A 20,028-nucleotide genomic window follows, 5' to 3' on the forward strand; every position below is an offset into this window, starting at 1 on the left:
GTAAGATTTTTTTATTAAATTAAAATTATAAATTAATTTTTTGATAATTTTATTTAATAGTATCAAATAAAAATATATTTCAGAAAATAGTCATCTGATTTATGAAAAAATATATGTATTTTAAAAAAAAATTAAATGAATAAAAATAAAATTGATTTATAAAAGTTGATGTTACTTTTTCATCCATAGCCAATTAATTTTTCATCCAATAGTTATGTTTTGAAGTTGCCAATCTTAGCAAAAAAATAAATTATTTTGATAATAATTTTTTAAATTTCTTTAAATAATCATGTTATATTAGAAAATTATTTATATTTAAAAACAACTAAAAAAATAATAATTTATTTACAACATTATAAATCGTGAGCAAGTTTTAATAATTTCAATAGTCTATGTTGTAAAAAATTTTAACAGATGAAATTACAAGAGAAAAAAATGGGAAGAAAAAATAAAAAATAAATTATTTTTATATTAAACTCATTTTATTTATTTTAATTCTCTTATGAAAAAAATTAAGAGTTTACTTGATCACGTGATTTAAAAACAGTTTTTTATTTTTAAAAATAGAAAACTGTTTTAAAAAATTTCTAATAGTATTTGATTGTTGTTTTTTGAAAATAATATTTAAAAACAAAATAAAATAAAGAATAGTTTTTAGAGAATAAACTGGTTTTTAGAAACAAAAAGAAAATATGACTCGTTTGGTTATGTTTTTTGAAACTTGTTTTTAAAAATTATTTTTTATTCTTTTAACTTACAAACACAGCCATACGGGTTATAGATAATTTGAAAATTTATAATTTTAATTATATTTAGTTTTTAACCTTTTTTTGCCCTTTTTTTTTTCTGTAACTAAAGCTAGCAAAAAAAAAAATTGAAAATGGCGAAAAAGCAGAAACCTGGCCCAGAGATAGACTGGGCCTGAAGCTTTGAGCAGGCCCAGCCCATTTACAAGGCATGAGTGGCGCAGGAACCTTTAGGCTCTCTACGCATCCTCCACTCCATATCCAAAAATAGGAGTCAAAACTCAAGGAAAACTCTATCTTCTTCCAAGCTTTTCTGGAAAAAAAAAAAAAAAGAAACAAAAAAAGGAGAAAAAACAGTCTCTGCACAGCAACTGACGTTTCTTTTTCTGTAATGTTTTCTTTTCTTTCTTATGCCTTTTATTTATTTCTTGTATTCCGCTTCAATTCTTCTGTGTGTTAAAAGTTGGATATAACTTTCATCATTACTTTTCTTTATTTGCTACTTTTTAGATTCTTGGACTCTTTCATTTTCATAGTTAGTGGGGTTTTAAATTTCTTTGAAAGTATGCAGATGATTCCACTATGAGGCTGTGTTTGGTAAATTGGTTACATAGAATTGAATTCCATTTGTATTTCCATTTCAAAAACTCTGCTTTTCTGTGGGATTCTGTTTGTTAATTGGGGTTCTGTGGGGTTTATGTTTAGCTCCTAATTTACTTATTCTTATTCACACACACACACCCTGCTTTTTCTCTGTGTGTGTGTGGGTGGGGGGGGGGGGGGAGGGGATAATCACCATAGCCAACTAGAAAATTAAGAAGATGATACTCTTGCCACTTTCTCTGCCACATATTTTACCACCTTCTAACATGGCAGCATAACCAATTTATTTTTTTAGGTCTATTTTATCTATTGTTTAAATTTAATGAATAGAGAATGGAAAAATAATAAATTGTTGATATGGTGCTGGCACAATTGTAGGTGGCAAGGAAGGTGGTAAAGAAGGTGATGAGAGTAGCAACTTCCTGGGAAATTGTTGGTTCATAGTGGATAAGTGTCAAATATGACTAACTTTCCTGTTGATATACCCTTTACTGAAACTAAGGAGAAAAACTTGATTTGGAATCTGTAATCTTAATCAACTAATCAAAGGCCTGAGAGGCTATTTATTCTCTGTTGGGTGGACTGTATTTCTCTTGGTTTTGTTTTTTATTTAATTCTAAGTCAAGATTTCAGTCAGCTGATGATCCTCTTATGCGCATAAGTCCATGAACATATTGTAAGAGGCCACCAAATGATGTTAGTCAGAAACCATTTTGTGAATTGCATATGCACCTCAAATTTACACATTCACTCCTGTTATACGGCTGAGCAACCTTGCACATGTTTAAATGTATCGTTCTAACCAAATACCAAAATCATTATAGCTCCAAAAAATCTGATTAAATCCATGTCAGCACGAAAACTGCTGTTTTGTGTGCGTGTGTCAGGAGTCTACTGCTTAAGGGGCCAGCTCATGGCAGACAAAATAAGGGCACTTAACGATACCCTAAATCATGTATATATTCTTATCTTCCTTCATATATACTAGTACATTATGCAAAGAGGATTTTCTGTAGGAAGATTCCTAGAGTTTCCTTTGTCCCACATAGGGAAAGGATGGGAGATAAAAAGTGGTTTATAGTGGGTTCCACTTTCTATGTTTCATGGGCTTGTGGAGAGAAAGTGGAGGCATACATGTGCGCACGAGGCCTGAGCTCATTTAGTGGGATTTCAAGAGGCTTGATCCAAAAACCATCCCATCTGAAGCACCTGAGGACTGTCAGCATTGGGCCACTTTTTTTTTGCTTGAAGACCAGAGGATTATTGTTCTAAGTGTCATGTCCTGTGTCAATACAGGTTTGGAGGAACACTCTGTAAGAGTTGTATTGCTGCAGAGATTAGAGTGCATCATTGTCTTCAATCTGTTGTTGTACCCTGGTGGACAACTGTTCGCCCTAACTCACTGGTTCTCATTCTATAATCTGCGTTTCATTGTGTTGCCTTTGTTTTTAGCATATTAAGTTGCACTAATCCAACAATTTGTACTTCTGTTCAACTTAACACCTCTTACTCTCTTCTTTCTTTTTTCTTCAGAATGCCCTTAATTTTCATTAGTATAACAGGAGGTGGACAGATAACTATATCTTGGAGATAGGTAATTAAAGTTCAAAGTGTTGTAACCACAAATTCTCAGATGTTGGGAAACACCAAAAGATGAAACACACATGCATGATTGAACAGTTTTTCTTGTTCCCCACCCCCCCAATCCTCTCCCCCCCGTCCTCCCCTCGCAATTTTATGGTTGGAGTACTATATCATTTCAATGACCAACTGATTGAGCAATTTGGAAGAAATTCAACTGAGTATATATGCCACTCTGGCATTTGTAAAATTGTAGTAAATATTTGCGAGGGCATATTGTTTAGAAAGACAACTCAAATTGATCAAAGATTGGTGTTTCTTTTTCTTTGAAATTTGTATTTCTTTTGTTTATTGATCCTTGCTAAGTAAGAGTTTAATTTATGTTCAGGAGTTAGAATGCCAATGATAATTGCTTAAACTATTTTCTTGTTTCTAAAAGAAACAAAATATTGCCCGCTTTAATTGGTTCCTACTAACTTTACAATGTTACTATAATTTGCAGGATATGACAATGCTATCAAGCAACCATTGTAATTTGTGGCTAGGAATTCAAAATCATCCTTCCAGAGGAAGATTTAACCAGATTATATGTCCAGGATCTGGCCCATATATTCCTTCTAGAGGTTCATTTTTTTTCCATGGTCAATGTCTTGCTGGTAGTTCTCACCAAAGTGCCAGGAGATGTAGGCCTATTTTTTCAAGTACAGTGGACGATGGTATGGATCCAGATGATTCAGAAGATGGAATTGACAAGAAACAACCTTCTAATGGTGAATTAGGAGGGGTATGTTGAGTTTTTGTTAGTGTCTATACAACTCATCAATGTAAACAATGGCCTTGGAGGAAAACTATGGGTGCAACTGGAATATGGCTTGTTCATTGTGCTTTTTTTTTTTTTATCGATTCCCATAGTTGTTAAAGGCACTCTTTAGAGGTGCCTAGGCCCTAGGTGCAATGACTACCTAGCTATAGGGCCTCCCCTGCTAAGGCGCTTACTTTATTTGAGAAGTCCTATTTTATTTTTTTAAATACTTTTATTCTTGAAATTTCTGACTCTATATTGAAATTTTATATAGTTATTTTTCTTTTCTTTTTACTTAGATTGAGTTCTGGATTATATTATATAAAATTGACATGCACCCTAGGGCCTTGGTTAATTGCATCTCACTTTGCTCAGGGGCACTTTGGTTTGCACTTTGCACCTCTTAGGAGATCTTTCTGCCTTGGGTGCATCTTTGCCTTTTAGAACTATGTAGATTCCTCATAACCATGGTTTTAAAAATCGAACTAGACCGGCTGGTATGACCGTCGGCTGGTCACGGTTCCGATCCAGTCTGGACAAGTGGGTCAAAAAGAGGTTGAACCGAAATCGGACCTGTTGAACCGGCGGTCTGACCAGCGAACGGGATGGTTCAATTAATTTAATTTAATTTTTTTCCCCAACATCAAAACGACGTCGTTTTGATCCCCCCTAGCAACCCCTCGTGTGGCTGCCCTAGCTGGAGTCGCCCACTGTCGCCAGTATCGAGCTGCACTAGTCGGACGTTGCTCCCCCAACGGCACCCCCTTGTCCCCCCTTTGGCACCCCTACCAACCCAAAAAAGCCCACCCTTCCCCACCACATGGCTACCTCAACTCCACCAGTAGTGGCAGTAGCTCCAGAAGCTTTGATTTTTTATTTTTTGAATTTTATTTTTTATGTTTTATATTTAATATGTTTTTTTTTTGTTGATTATAATTTTGATAATATGTTTAATATTTAATTTTTATAATTTATTATTATTTTAAAATTTTTAAAATTATAATATTATATAAAATATATATTTATGACGTCATTAGTTCGACCGCGGTTCGACCAGTGAACCGTAATCCGATAACTTTTCCGATTCAATGACCGGTTCGGTTCTGAAAACATTGCTCATAACACATTGATAGATTTGAGCTTTAATGACTACCACTTGAAGTTTAACTGTTTCTATTTCTACTCTTGTTTTTTATTGTCTTTGTTACTCTCCAATGAGATCCAAGATTTAAAAGGTTTGAGCTTTTTATTTTTATTTTTATTTTTTGTGTTGTTTGTTCTTCTAGGAGCATCTTAAATTTCCAAGCATTCTTTTTTTGGGCTTGTGCCTAAGTTGTTTTTTTTCTTCAACATCCAGATACCAATTCCAAAATTTGGCTCTTTAAGAAGTTAGATCATCAATTTGTTTCCATCTATGGAGTGGCTGAGCATTTGAGTTTTCGTTAATGAAACGGTTTCAGTTTTCGTCACTGATTTTGGGATTGACTTCGTTTACTAATGGTTTTCCTTGGACAAAATTGCATTGGCAGTTTGTTGAACTGATTTGGTTTCTCTTTCAAATGTGTTTTACTTTATTGTTTCTTTGTAAGCTTATTGGGTATCTTTTGGGGTGGCTTGAAGTTTTTCAATAAAATTCAGCAAACTCAGAACTAAGGGTTTTCTGAAAGATATTGTTGCTTTAATCAATCCCACTTTTCAGTTCATTTATATGCATGGTTATACCATGGGGAGGCATATATTGATCGAGAATATATGATTTTTATTTCTTCAGGTTAATAGTGAAATGATCAGAGAGAATCTTGAAAGAATTATTGGCTCAGATGATTCTACCTTTAGCGGGTTAGACCTTGCAACTCTTATTAGGAACAAGTATGGGAGATCCTATGATGTTCTACTAATAAAGAAGGTTTGATTTTCTATATGTGATGCATAGCTGTAAATCATTGATATTGGATTTTTCCTTTTTTTACTTGAAAGTGTAATTGTTCTTCATCTATTTTCTTTTCTTGTTGCTTTTTGTGGATTAGTTATTGAAAAATGGTTAAGGGGCATTTAAACATGACTGTTATCTTACATGGAGATTAATCCTTCCACTGTATTTTTTGTAGCGTTTGAGCTTTTAGCTCATTTTGAGTTATACAGCATTGAGATGACGCCATTGTATTTCTCAGAATTTTTAGAATTAAGTTAGGAATTGAAATGAATGATTCCCCAATCCATTTGTATATTAATATGATATCATACCAGATTTTCCCTTTGTCACTTGCATACCAGATTCCATTTAGTAAGTAATATGAGTTCCAACTTTTTTATATAAATAATCTATTGATGAACTTAAGGAACTTCAAAGAGAGGTTGAGAGCTTTTCAACTCTTTAAACTTAGGTAAATAGGTACTTGCAAGATAATCGAGAGAGCTCCTAGAGATCTTATTGCTATTGCCACACTCAAGTACATTCCCCTGAATTGTCCCACTCTACCCTCAAGTTGAGTGTCTTCTGTCCTCACACCATCCTACCACCTCATTATAGAAGGGGCATATCACCACTGAACACTGGATTATCATCTCAATAGTGCATCTTAATACTAATGGTCTGTCAGAGTTCCTCTAGCCAGTGAATCCTAAAACACTTGGTTTTACTTGTTTTACACATTAAATATAATTTTTTAGAAGAATAAAAACTATTGTTGGGAACAACAATCCTTTCTCCTACGTTACTTAGGATTATATATAGCTATCATCCTCTTCTTTAAAAATGTTTTACTAGACTACAAGCTGCAGCGAACAATTGTTTCTCCACGAGTCTGTTTGAAAGCAGGTTATGCATCTATGTCATGAAACATTGTGTCCATATGTGGATGAAATTTGAGGTCTTGTTAAATTTGGAACAAAGGGTTGTGAATATCAAGATTTTAAAATTTAAATCACAAATGAGCAGTGCCTTGTTGAAATCAGTTTACCACAGTTTTGGCCAACTTTAGCATGATTTGTGCATGTAAGTTTGGGTTGTATTTGGGTTTACTACTATTTAGGTAAACTCAAATTTTCAGGAAACAAAAAGTAAGTTTCTATTGCTTGTATGGCTAGCTTACCCTATATTATTTTATATTTAGAATAGTATGACTTCTTCACATCGAGAAATAAAGGTATAATTTATTGAAGTCTCCTAAGTGTATATTTCATTGGTTTAAGGAAAGTTTATGGTATGATTTCATCAAAACCGTGTTTTGTTATTTTTGAAGTTCTTGAACTTATATATTGATGGATGTGTGCTGACTGTCACTCAGTTGATAACCAAGATTTCTTTTCGCCCCTGAAAATGGCTTTCTTTTCTTGATTCCTATCATCCAAGCTAGATTTGATTTTCTGGCAATTGACATGTTATTTTTTATACCCTAATGTAGGAGTTTATGGGAAGAAATCTACTTGCTTTAAATGTCATGTGGAAGTACATGGAGCAGGTAAAAGATTCCTGTGCTACAGATATGTTGTGGTATCGTTATTCTATCAGTAATATGATAACATCAAGTTGCAGAAATTGCTTTGATATGTTGAAAGTTTTGTAGAAAAATAGAGGCTTCATATTCTTATCTGATAACAAAAGAAAGAGAAAAAAAAAAAAAATGAAAAGAAGAAAAGGAAAGAAAGAACAAGAAAAAGGCAAAAGTAGAGGCTTGGTATCAGTATTAAAGCATTATAGTCTGATGTGACCTAACAATAAATATTTTAATTTAGACCCAGTTTCTAGAACTAATCTATTCATTGACTCATTCTCCAATGGTTTACATGATACTTTGTTTTTTTTAATTTGGCCACATGGGAAGAGAATTACTCAGTTTATGTTCATGTTCACTTTTTCCTCGGGTATGAGCATCTGAAATGCAGTCAAATGTAATCTTAGTGGTAGGGAAACGTATGGAACAGCTATAATGATAATAATAAGCCATGGCTCCCTCATTCTTGGCCACATGCGGCATGCCTTACAAGTCTTTGGACATTTTTATATTTTTAAGGCATTTGTTAATTTTGGACATGTGGCTGGACTGCTGTTGTCCTCAGTCCAGCATACTTGAACCCATTTTTAGGTTACATCTATTTTCTTGATATAGAAAGTGCAATTCTAAAACCATAATCACACAGTAATGGCTTTCATAAAAGCTTGAGCCAACCTTAAAACTAGATAAGGGAGATGGTGCCAGGGGTTAACTATTTGAAGTAAAGGGAGGGATTTCATGCTTCCCCATCAATATGATTTCAAAGGGGTTTAGGAATCTCATGGCATTGTCTCTTGGCTCACATGGGGTGGTGAGTCCAGTGGAGGTATGACAAGTAGATGTCCTGAATCCTTGCTTGACTGAGGAATGTAGAATTGTCCTTAATGTGGAATTCCTGATTGTCTTATTAGTATTGATAGTCTAGTGAAGAGTGTAACCTCTTGCCACATGGAGTTTGCAGTGGACTTCCTCCCACTATAATATGTTGGTGGTTGGCTTCTAGCTACAGTTTTGTACAACAGTATATATATATATATATATATATATATATATATATATATATATATATATATATATATATATATGGTCCTTCGACTTTAGTTGGTTTCATTGATTGGGTGGGATCTCAATGATGGTGATTTTTTTGGCTCCTCCGCTTTCGACAGCTGTTTTTTTGTCCCAGCCGGGGAGGGGGGTGCATCTCTTTTGTATTTTTTTGAGTTGCTATTTTAGCGTCTCTTTTCAATACAATTTCTTCTCTTTTACTTATAATATATATATATATATATATATGGGCTAGGCTTTGTCTTTATTCTTGTTTGTAATGGATCTCACAGCCTTTTTTTCTTACTTGCTTTCAGAATTTCTATTTTATGTTTCCCTAGGACAAATAAATCAGTAAATAAATAAACAAACTTCAAGCCACGACTTCTCAAGGCTGCCTTAATGCTGTTTGTAGTGCTTGTGACTACTGTTATTGAAAAGATAAAATACACTATATGGTTATGCGTCAGCCTCTAGCCAAATTATGTGTCTGAGAACATTCTCTTCATGTAGACTGTGTCATGGTTTTCTGTGGCTGCTTGTAAAGACCTCATCATTACCCACTCTGGATTTAAATTCTGGATGGTCTCATGTGGGATGCCTCATGATATTACCTGCCCTGACATTGGGCTTGTACAATCTAGGTAAGATGAATGCTCTATGACTATATCTTATTTGATATTCGGATTAAGTCCAGTCATTTTTTAATTGACAAGTGAAAGGTGAATCTTAATAATGGACTACACCTAGAGGGGGGGTGAATAGGTGTTGTTGAACTAAAAAAATTTTCCCAACAAGGATTACCTAGCCTTATTTTTCAATGTCTATAAACTTCTCTTCCAACAACTTTTTAACAAAGTATAAAAACCACAAGCAAGTATGTATGCACCAACACTCTCCCAACAATTTATAAATGCAATTCACATGCAAATGCTTCAACACTCCTCAAAATTTATTCAAAAGAACAATTATCACCTTAACTCATTTCAATTTACTACAAGATATCATAAACCAAAATAAACAGAAAAATAATTGAAGATATTCCATGAATAATCACACTTATTTCAGCTCATATATCTTCCATTCAACATATATGCTTAAGTATCCAATGAATCAAAAACTGAAAATAAATCAAAGAGTAGAGTGAGAGAGAGACAATTGACTCTATATTTTAACGTGGAAAATCTCCGAAGAGATCAAAAACCATGAGCCTACCACCGATTGAAAACATTCACTATAAAGAATAAAAACTGAATACAAGGTTTTACCTAGCTCAAACCAACCAATCCTTCCTGAACCACTTGACTAGTACCTTCACTTTCAGCTTCTCAACTTCTTCTTCCGGAGTACACTAGGAGTCCGCACCAAGCTCGATCTCGACCTTTTCTTGAATTCACACAAGAAGAAAATGGGTTTTTGCACAAAACCAAGAGAATGAGAGATAAATGTTTCAGAAATCAATCCATGTTCATTTTCAGAAAATCCATTAAAAAAAAAATTTCTTTGAAAACTTGGATGGGATTTTCTTGGAGCAAGCAAGCTCAAAGAGAAAAGGGAATGAGGAGCACAAGAATGGCTGCTGCAGTCTCTCTTCTCCAGAAATGGGAGAAAGTTCATTTTAAATGAAAATGAAACCCTTAATCCAAGGGCTGAAAATTAATCTTAAAGACAGGTTAGTTGGATTGATGTGCCCTTGCACCTAGATCGATCCAAAAATAGGGGAACAAAAGCCTTTCAGCAAAAATATTTCTCCTCTTAACTCTTTTAAAGATGAAAAACAGGGTTGGTTCACATTCAATCACCACATACTTGGCTACATACCTCGGCCTCTTAACAAGTCTTAATCTTCAAAGGTAAAGTAGTCCAAAGAGGAATTGGAAAACCGAGTTAGGGGACACTTAGGAATTTTGTTCGGAATTGCCAACCTAGCTAAACACTAACAACAAGGAATAAAGATTCCAATGCAAATCAACAGTCTATTACTGTTGTGACGTCTGTATGAAAACTGATAAGAAAAGTTGTGATGGTACTGCATATTTGGAAAAGATGTTCAAGAAAAGTAGGAGAAGTTAGTGCTATAATTATATTATGAGGTAGTCAGCTGTAGTTCTTAAATTCAAGGCAGCTTATAGAAACTAACTTCAGTTGAGGCAGCAGTTTTCAATTTCTGACAGATAATTTGTTTTTGTCTTTTTTTTCCTGTTGAAAAAAGTCATATTTTTGTTCATTAGCAACTACACCTCCTGCCTCTTTCACTCTATTCTTTGTTTTTACTCGGAAAGGATCCTGAATTCCTAATTGAAAATCTATAGGATTAGTATTCTGGTTACTGACATGTTGCCATGAAATTTTCCCTGATTCACTCATGAAACTTACGCATATGTGCTTCTCAGATTCCATTGTAAGTCTGAAGATGCCCACTTGTATCCCATTTAAAGCTTGTCTTAATTATTTTTCCTCTTAGAGATCCTTTCCGCTGACTGAAGAAGAGTATTTGCTGAGGCTTGATGATGTTGCAAACACATTGAAATGTTGGGGAGCCGTCTCACATATTCGGAACAGCCTGGAAAAACTGAAAGAGAGGCCTCGGATTGGCAAGGTAAAATTTTTGTTCAAAAATTTGCAAATATCTGTGCAATCTCTTTGGGAGGTTTAATGCTTACTTGAAGTTTTGGAAAGCAGTTAGGTTTAATAAGGTGGTTAATTAGAAGTCAGCCTCAAATCTTCAATAAGTAGGTAAAAATAAGAAAAATGTGTGATAAATGCTTAGTTGAAGGCTTGAAGTAGTTAATTCTAATGAGGTGGTTTAATGAGAATTCAACCTCAACACTTCTAAATTGTTAGGAAAATGACAGAACTAACCACCAAATAAATTTAGTACTCTGCAAATTGAAAGTCTTTCATCAAAAAATGAATAGGGTTAACCAACAAACAAGTTCAGTTCTAGATGTTCACTGAAAAGATAAGGACAACATAAGGCTGAAAATATTGCATTTGTTCATCATATTATTTCTCCACATTTTGCCAAAGTGTTTAGACAAGGTGTACTATAAGTAATTAAAATTGCAGTTGTGAATAACATTTAAAAGTATCAGCTTCAAATCCTGCATAGAATCCTTCCTCGTTTTAATGTTCCTTTTTATGATTCTGCACTTCATGGTTTATACTTGTTCTTATTAGAGTAGTGACTTTATGCAGGTATGAAGCTCAACTAATAATAGTAGTCTTGAATGTGATTTGATAATAGACATACTCAAGAACTCATTAGAGAAACTTGTAAGGCTTGGAAAGTATTTGGAAATAAAAAAAATAAAATAAAATAAAACATTAATAACAAAAAACAGAAAGGAGCTTTGTTGCTGACATATTAGATGGATAGATCCATTCCTTCGAAACACTCAGTTTTTTTTTTTTTTTTCCTTTTTTTTCTGAAGATCATTTTACTTTCCATAAGATAGGAAAAGAAAAAGCTGCTAACACTTCTCCAAATATTTGGAGTTGGGACACATCTAACATTTCAAAATTTCATATCCTTCATCTTTCTTCTTTGCAAAAAGATGGAACTTCGAAGAAAATGGCTAGGTGATGGAATAGCCATACATTGGTTAGAGAAGAAATAACCTGTTGGGTAAAACTAGGCTTTTGGTCCCCATGCCAATCAAAAAGCCCTTTTCATCTGAGATAACTTGCCCATGATATACACATAATGTATTTAGAAAAGGATCCCCTCTTTCTATGCCAAAAACTAGATTTGATGATTATTTTAGAATTTATTTTTCCCCAGAACAATGTCTATGGTAGTTTTTTTAGTTGCTTCATTCCAAGTCATATATTTTAGAGTTCCATTATTTGTTGTTTTTGGGCTGAAAGTAGAGGAAAAACCCGCAAGTTAAAAACTAGCAGTACTATAGTGAGTTTACTGCAATGTGTATTATTATGTTATTGTAGTGACTTACTGTCCACGCTACTAAGGCACATTGTTCATACCATTTTAGCAGTGAATAAATAATGTTGTTTTGGGTTTATTTTTATTTTTCATCTCTTTCAGAATTGATCGTTTAAATTTGACTGAAGATTAGGATTAGTTGTAAATAGGTTCTTAGTCTTGAAATAGGTTGAAGCTAGTGAACATTCAATTGAGATGTGCAGCTTTAAGTCCTTCTGGATAGCATGATTATCAACATCCTTCTTGCTTTCTCTTCTATTTTGACACTGTTTTACATAAACCACACCTTAAACCTTCACCCACAACCCACCCCAAACCTCTATTCCACTAATCTCTAATTAATCCTAATCAATCTACTGCAAACCCTTAAATTAGGTCCCAATATTTCACTGGATTTACACCAGAGGTTCCATTAAGTAAAGGCTTAAAGTCGGTTGGTGTTTTAAGTGCCCCCTTTTGTGTAGAACTGGGTAATCAGGATAATTTTTTTTTTTTTTTTTTGTGATCCATATCATTAGTTATTGTTTTTGTTGAAGAACAACTCTTTACTCTCTAGCGTAATGGCAAATCTTGGGTGATGAATAAAGCACATCATTTATCTAGGAGGAAAAATCTTGGGTGATGGATAAAAGCACATCATGTATCTGGGAGGAAGGTGTTAATAGATCTCAAACCAATAATGATTTTCATATATTCTACCATAGTATGCAGCCTGAATACCAGTAGGCTACAAATGAGATAAAACTTCTAATTTTATTGGATCCCCAGTTTTCTTTTCATTGTTACCTAGGAACTAGAGTTTTCTATCTGACTTCGCATTTTCTTAATTAAGAGAAATGCAGTTTCTTGAAGTGTGCATGTAATTATATTCACACTTGTTGAACCTGGAACCAATGAAGGCAAATTCTTAACGAGTGTTATAAAACAGTCTTTTCTTATTAACTCATGATTGGTGTCTGCATGCACTTTTTGGCTCAATTATTACAAAAATGATTAATGTTTCCTGATGTATGGAGACAAGCTTTTTCATCTTTTATGCTTTTTCCTATTCTGGAAGTTTGTGTTGACGGCAATATAATACGACTACACCTAGCTAGTTGTAAGTAATAGAATTGGCAGAGGATGCTAAAACAGAATGTGGATAGATACTGGCATAGAGACATGTTAGCATACAATACAAAACAAAAATATGGCCCTTTTATGTAACCAAATGGCAAAAAGTCATTCTCAGAACCAAACCAAATGAACACACAGATTTGGTTATAAGGTAAGAGAATTGGCACACATTTATGTCATTCTTAGGACAAGAGCAAGACAAAAAGGAGGTGGATCAAGGCTGTCACTAGGCCCTTGATTACAAACTGAGTACATGAGCCTAAATAAAGCTGAATAGTGAAAGGTGATTCTTATAATCTGTGTAGTTAAGGCTTCATTCGATTAGTTTTCTATTTTAAAGGTGCAATTTCATCACTATTTTCTCTCTTGAAGCAGGCAGTTAGCATTTTCATAGACATGGATGAGTCTGGGGGTCGCTCAAAAGAATGGATTTACAAGTAGATGCTTGTGCTCCTGCAATTTCTCCATACAAACGACATCCTTTGCTGTCTCCAACTTTCAAAGTTGAAGGTCTATTTTAGTCACTCTTTGATCCGTAGGAACTATGGTATAGCAGCAGCACAAAGACATGGAAGTATGCTACCTTCTAAGTTCTACATACATACCGGTAATGGCATACCAAGAATGCATACGATCTTTTGTAAAAATTTCATCAATCTAGTCTCTCTTTATATCAAAGTGGTTGTGTCTCCTTTGATTCTCCTCCTTATTCTTTGGATGTAATATGGTGACTCTTCATTTTGTTATTTTCCCTAGTGAAAATATAGCATAATATTTTTTTTTGATAGGAAACACAAATATATATATTGATAGAAAAAGAAGTACAAAAGAAGGATGAAGAATCCTCCCACCAAAGATAAAACTAAACAACACAATAAAAGAACAAGAAACTATACTATGAAAACTACAAACAAGCACTCTTGGCTAGACCATTCCGTTGGAACTACACACTGTTAGCTAATCTAGTTGTAACACGTTAAGGGAATGCCCTTAAAAACCGCGGAACAAAATGCCCAAAGAGAAGCAAGGAAGTGAATGGAATCCCATAGATTCTTTGAATCCCTTGCTTTGTCCTCAAATATCCTAGCATTTCTTTCCCGCCACACAACCCAAATTAAAGCAATGCACGCATTTTGCCACAAAACTATCCATCTCTTGGAAGTGCCAAAACCTTTATAATTGATGAACATCATGTTTGAAATGCTTATTAGAGGAACCCAATCCATTTTGGGTAGTTGAAATAATCTATGCTACAACCCCATCGACAAAGAACAATGTAGGAAAATATGATCTGTTGATTCTGCTTGCTTCATGCATAACTTACAAATGTCAGGATTAAGAGCTTTGTAGGGTTTTCTCAATTGTAGCAAGTCATTAGTATTTACCTTCTTGTGTGTCACTAACTAGACAAAGGACTTGACTTTGAAAGGGACTTGAGAATTTCATACAAACTTAGTAGGGAAAAGTGGAGATAAATCGGGCGTTTGAGACAAGGCTATAAAAAAAGACTTGACTGTAAACGATCTTGAAGAAGATAAAGACCAGGATCTCGCATCCGAAGCCGAAGTTGATAAATGCATACAGTCAAGAGATCGCATGAGACATTCTAGATCTTCTATCTCAGAATCGAATATATTACGATGGAAACTAAAATTCCAAGAGAAAGGGCGAGCAGAACCGAGAGTTGAAGATATAGGAATATTTTTATCCATAACTACTCGAAATAGTCTTGGATATTGGGATCTCAAAGGCTAGTCCCCCTACCACAAATCTTCCCAAAAGCGAATTCTTTACCCATCTCCTACCACAAACCGAGACCGAGTATACTTGGAAAAATCTTGAAAGACTTGTGCAATAGCTTTCCAAGGACAACGATATGACCATTTGACTAAAGTGTTGGCATCCCAACCATTTGAATGTGTCACATAAATGCTTAGAATGACCTGATGTCACAGAATTGTACTCTCCTTAGGATACTTCCACAACCACTTCCCTAAAAGAGCGAGATTCCTTAAAGAAATCTTCCCAAACCCCAAACCCTTTTTTACCCTCGGCTTACACACTGCATCCCAACTAACAAGATGATCTCTTTTACCTTCCCCAACCCTTGACCAAAGGAAATCCCTTTGCAATCTCTCAATTTTTACAACCATTGAAGCGGGAATCTTAAACAGAGAGAGAAAGTAGCTAGGAATGTGGGAAATACATGAGTGGATAAGAGTTATCCTACCACCGAAAGATAAGTAAGCCTTTTGCCACCCGTCTAATCTCCTTGAGATTCTCTCAATCATTAGATCCCATAATCCGCAAGCAATTGGATTCCCACCCAAAGGAAGACCCAGGTAGAATATAGGCCAATCAGAAGCCTTGTAGTTAAACAACAAGCCTAACCTAGAGAGATGATTCTGATCAAGGTTGATGTAAAAAAGATTACTCTTGTTGAGATTGACCTTAAGCCTAAAAATTTGCCCAAACGCTAACAATAAACTCTTAAGAGTTTGCATTTCTTCCACACAAGATTTAGAAAAGAAGATGGTATCATCTGCCAATTGCAGATGGGACACCTTAGTTCTATTCCTACCTACCTTGAAACCCTCCAACAAACTTCTTTCCTCAACTCTCAACATCATTATGCTCAACACATCTGCAACAATAGTGAACAAAAAAGGGGATAAAGGGTCACCTTGCCTTAATTCTCTAGATGCCTCGACCCACCTTAGCATTTCCATTCACTAGAATAGCATAAGAAACTGAAGACAGACAACCTCTCATCAAATTCCTCCATTTAGGACTAAACCCCTTCTTCTCCAACACGTGATCCAAAAAATCCCATTTCACATGGTCATAGGCCTTTTCAAAGTCAATTTTGAAGACAACTCCTTCCTCCCCTGATCGCATTTTCTCATCCACTATCTCATTAGCTATAAGAATTGCATCCAAAATTTATTTCCCTTGAACAAAAGCACTTTGAGTAGAATGGATAGTTTCGTGTAGTACTCCTCTTAATCGCCCTGATAGAACTTTGGCTATTGCCTAATAGAGACAAGTGATCAAGTTAATAGGTCTAAAATCTGTAATCTTCTTTATTTGGTTTTTTTTGGGCAAAAGAACTATGAAGGTGGCATTGGTGCTTTGATTAATAATCCGTTACTGTGAAACTCTGCAAACACCCTCACTAAGTCTTCCTTGATCACATCCCAACAATCCTGAAACATTGCAATGGTAAAACCATTAGGCCCCAGCGCCTTATCCCTATCTAACTGAAAAATGACATTAAAGATCTCTCTTTCGGAGAAAAAAGAATCTAACCTAGAAGCACTCTCTTCCGAGATAGGGACCAATCTATACCTTCTACTCTCTAAGAGTCTCCAGGAGGACACAAGTAGAGTTTTTTAAAATATAGTAAGATCTCCTCTGTGATGCTCTCGGAATTATCCAACACCAAACCTCTTTCATTCTCCAAAAACTTAATGAAATTCCTATTTTGTCTTTTGTTAGCCACTTTGTGAAAAAACTTTGAATTGCAATCCCCGTTTTTAACCCATTTCACCTTAGCTTTTTGTCTCCAATGAATTTTTTTTCTCAAAAATAATTCTTCTAGCTCCTCTTTTTTTAAAACTCTTTGAGCAAAAAGATCAGAAGAGAGAACCCCTTCTTGCTCAATGGCATCAATGTTAGCTATTTCATCCAAGATGTTTTTTTCCCTTTCCTTTAGCATTCCAAAAGTATTCTTATTCCAATCTTTCAATTTTGCCTTAACAAATTTTAACTTCCTCATGAACTTGTGACCCTCCCAACCATCTCCTTCAAATTCTCTCCACTAACTACTAAAGCACTCTTTGAAACTTGGATGTTGCAGCCACATATTCTCAAACCTAAAAGGTGTTGGGCCCCACTTGAAAAGATTGGTATCCAAAACAATAGGCCAATGATCCGATGTCCATCTAGGAAGAACTTCTTAAAGGCTTTGAGGGAAAAAAAAGCTCCTACTCATTTGCATAAAGAAACTGATTCAGTCTCTTACACACCGGTGACTCTTGCATGTTTGACCAAGTGAAAGGGGCATTGGGGGGGGAGGGGGGTCAAGTAATTCACAATCTCTTATAAAACCATCAAAATCCCTCATACTAGAAATAAAACTAGAGTTACCCAAATTTTCTAAACTTCTCCTTATAACATTAAAATCCCTGCCCACACAACATAATGGAAAAGAAATGCCAAAAACGTCTAACAGCTCCACCCAAAAATCCTTCATAAGCAAGGGACTATTTGGGCCATAAACCACGGACAGCCACAAGGGGCAGCATCCATCCAACAAAAACTTGACTGAGACAGAAAAAGATCCAATTACCATCTCCTTACTGCTCAATTTCTTTGAGTCCCAAATAATCGAAATCCCTTCTAAAGCCCCACACGCCGGAAGAGCAGCTCACTCCTTATTCCTAACCGACCAGACACTACCTAGGAACTTTCTGTCGCACACCTCTCTTTTTGTTTCCTGAAACATCACTACATCCGGATTCTTGAATCGCAAAAAATCCTTAACCACCTTTCATTTTTTCCTAGATCCCAAACCCCTAGTATTCCAACTGATGATTTTCATAAATACACCTCGCTGATCCTAAACCTCCAAACCAACGCCAATAGGTCTCAATTTCCTATGGAAAATCTATTCTTCCGCCTTAAATACACCTTAATATCTAGATAACTTAAGACCTCACAAACTTTAGCCATTTTGTTGGGGGAAAGGCCTTCTATTTAGACCCACCCATTGGGGGGAACTCCGCATCATCCTAGCTAATTGTAACCAGGTTGGGGGCCCCAAGAGGCGTGCTGGGCTTGGTCTTAAAAGATTTAAAACTCTCAAACAAAAGGTTCAGACTAGCTAACTAGGACACCACATCATATTAGTTAGGATTGCCAACAGACCCATGACAAAAAACCTCATCGGCATTTTTTTGGAAAAAAATTCAAATATAACTCGAGGTTTCATAGGATATTGAGACTGAATGGCTGAATTGGGAGGAACAGAAACAGAAGGACTCAGGTGTGGAAGAGCCAAACCAGAGTGAGGGGAAAGAAAAGACAAAGATGAATGAGAATGTTGATTAGAATATACCTCGAAGTTTTCCATTACCATCATTCCATAAGACGCCATAGAGTTGAGCCATTTTTCTCTGGTTACTAGATAAGAAGAAAAAGTCGTGACTGATGAGCCACAATGAGAAAAACCCACAAAACCCTTCAAACCTGCTCTGCCTTCACTTTTAGAGAAATTGCCCAGTTTCTCCTTCCCATTTGAAAGAAAAAAAAAGCCTTAAGAAGAGACATTTGATCTGTGTCTCCTCTCGTCGACGATGTTCCTTTCTCGGAATACCTTTTTCGAAACCATGACGAACGACTTGGACTCGCATTGAAGCATCGATCCAACTGTGTTCTCGCTTCGAAAGCATCTTCCTTTGGAAAAGCATCACTAACTGGCAGCGGTCTCTCAAGCGTTTAAGGCTCGCTTCAATTTCAACCCCCTTATCGGCAACCATAACTTGGAGGGAGCAGAGCATTCCACAGCTTCTTTGAACCACTCTTCAACGCGGAACCTCTCAGTTGAGCTTCTGAATTCTCATAGCCTACCTTATCTTTTCCCTTTGTAGATGGGTCATCTCTGCGTGAAGAGCCCTTCACAAAGATGGGTTGTGTGCCTCTCAATTCTTGGCCCAACATCGAAAGCGAGCCTTTTAAAACTCATCTCTTCCAACCCAAGTCAACTTCAACATGTGGACTGGGCATAAGAGATGATTGGCCCATTCTCACTTGTTTAGGGGCCCAAAGCCCTTCCTCAACAATTGATTGGGCTTTGTCCCTTCCAGTTCATACTTCTCCATCCTGTCTTGGCCCGGTAGACCCAGTTCTCAAAATATTTGAATTCAAGTTGAAAGACAAGGAAGGTTGGGACTAGTTATTCCCCACTATCGGTCTTCTCTTGCCACGTGTCCCCATAAGAGCAAGTTCAACCTTTTGACTAACTCTTCCATCCTTCATTCTACCAATTGCCCCATCAAAAAACCATCCTACAACCGTTGATCTAGCCTCTTCAACCCTCTTTCTGCCACCTGTCCACGAGTGAGGCTCAAACTTCTACTGAGTTGACTCATCCATTTCTCTACCTCATCTAACGTCTTTTTCTCCAGCCACTGCTATTAAGATTGTGAACTCCTATCCTCCATTTAACATCTCAATCAAAGCTAGGAGAATTGGTCGTTCCTTCATTACAACTCTCACCATTTCTTTGCTTAGAACAAACAGTTTCAACGTTCGCCAATCTATCTATGTCATCGTCCCCCACTGCTCCATAATTTTCTTCAGATGTACCTCAGACCATAAATGTAATGGCAACACCCTTAATTCTATCCAACCTCCTCTGAATTTACCCTCTACTACTGAATTTTCCTTTAGCGACCATATTCTCAACAAAATTGTAAGCCCACCCTTGATCCTGATAAACTTTAAATCGTGGAGTGACAAGGCTTCCTCTATGGTTTCTACAAAAAATATTCCTTTTCCACCGGAGAAGGGGACGATAGTCACAACACTTTTATGCTCTAATCTCTTCGCCATAGCCTGACCCCCCTCAACCTAGTTAACTAAACCAGCATGACATTCGCACACCACAACTCTCGCCCATATCCTGATTGGAAC

At 35.8% G+C, this 20,028-nt stretch overlaps 1 protein-coding gene across 3 annotated transcripts; it reads left to right on the forward strand.

Moving 5' to 3' along the window:
• Window positions 1-1,017: 1,017 nt before the first annotated feature.
• Window positions 1,018-14,115, forward strand: LOC117922331. 3 transcript variants are annotated; one of them, XM_034840452.1, is made up of 7 exons: window positions 1,038-1,134; window positions 2,883-2,943; window positions 3,433-3,714; window positions 5,504-5,638; window positions 7,137-7,193; window positions 10,735-10,869; window positions 13,708-14,115. In XM_034840452.1, exons 3-7 carry the CDS (start codon window positions 3,436-3,438, stop codon window positions 13,771-13,773), a joined length of 672 nt encoding a protein of 223 aa, XP_034696343.1. In that variant the 5' UTR covers window positions 1,038-1,134; window positions 2,883-2,943; window positions 3,433-3,435; the 3' UTR covers window positions 13,774-14,115. The 3 variants fall into 3 exon arrangements, with proteins under 3 accessions (XP_034696350.1, XP_034696334.1, XP_034696343.1); XM_034840443.1 differs by lacking the exon at window positions 2,883-2,943 and having other exon boundaries at window positions 1,029-1,134; XM_034840459.1 differs by lacking the exons at window positions 2,883-2,943; window positions 10,735-10,869; window positions 13,708-14,115 and adding an exon at window positions 8,784-10,728 and having other exon boundaries at window positions 1,018-1,134.
• Window positions 14,116-20,028: the final 5,913 nt, after the last annotated feature.

This window comes from Vitis riparia, chromosome 1 (assembly GCF_004353265.1).
Source record: "Vitis riparia cultivar Riparia Gloire de Montpellier isolate 1030 chromosome 1, EGFV_Vit.rip_1.0, whole genome shotgun sequence".
NCBI classification, from domain to species: Eukaryota; Viridiplantae; Streptophyta; class Magnoliopsida; order Vitales; family Vitaceae; genus Vitis; species Vitis riparia.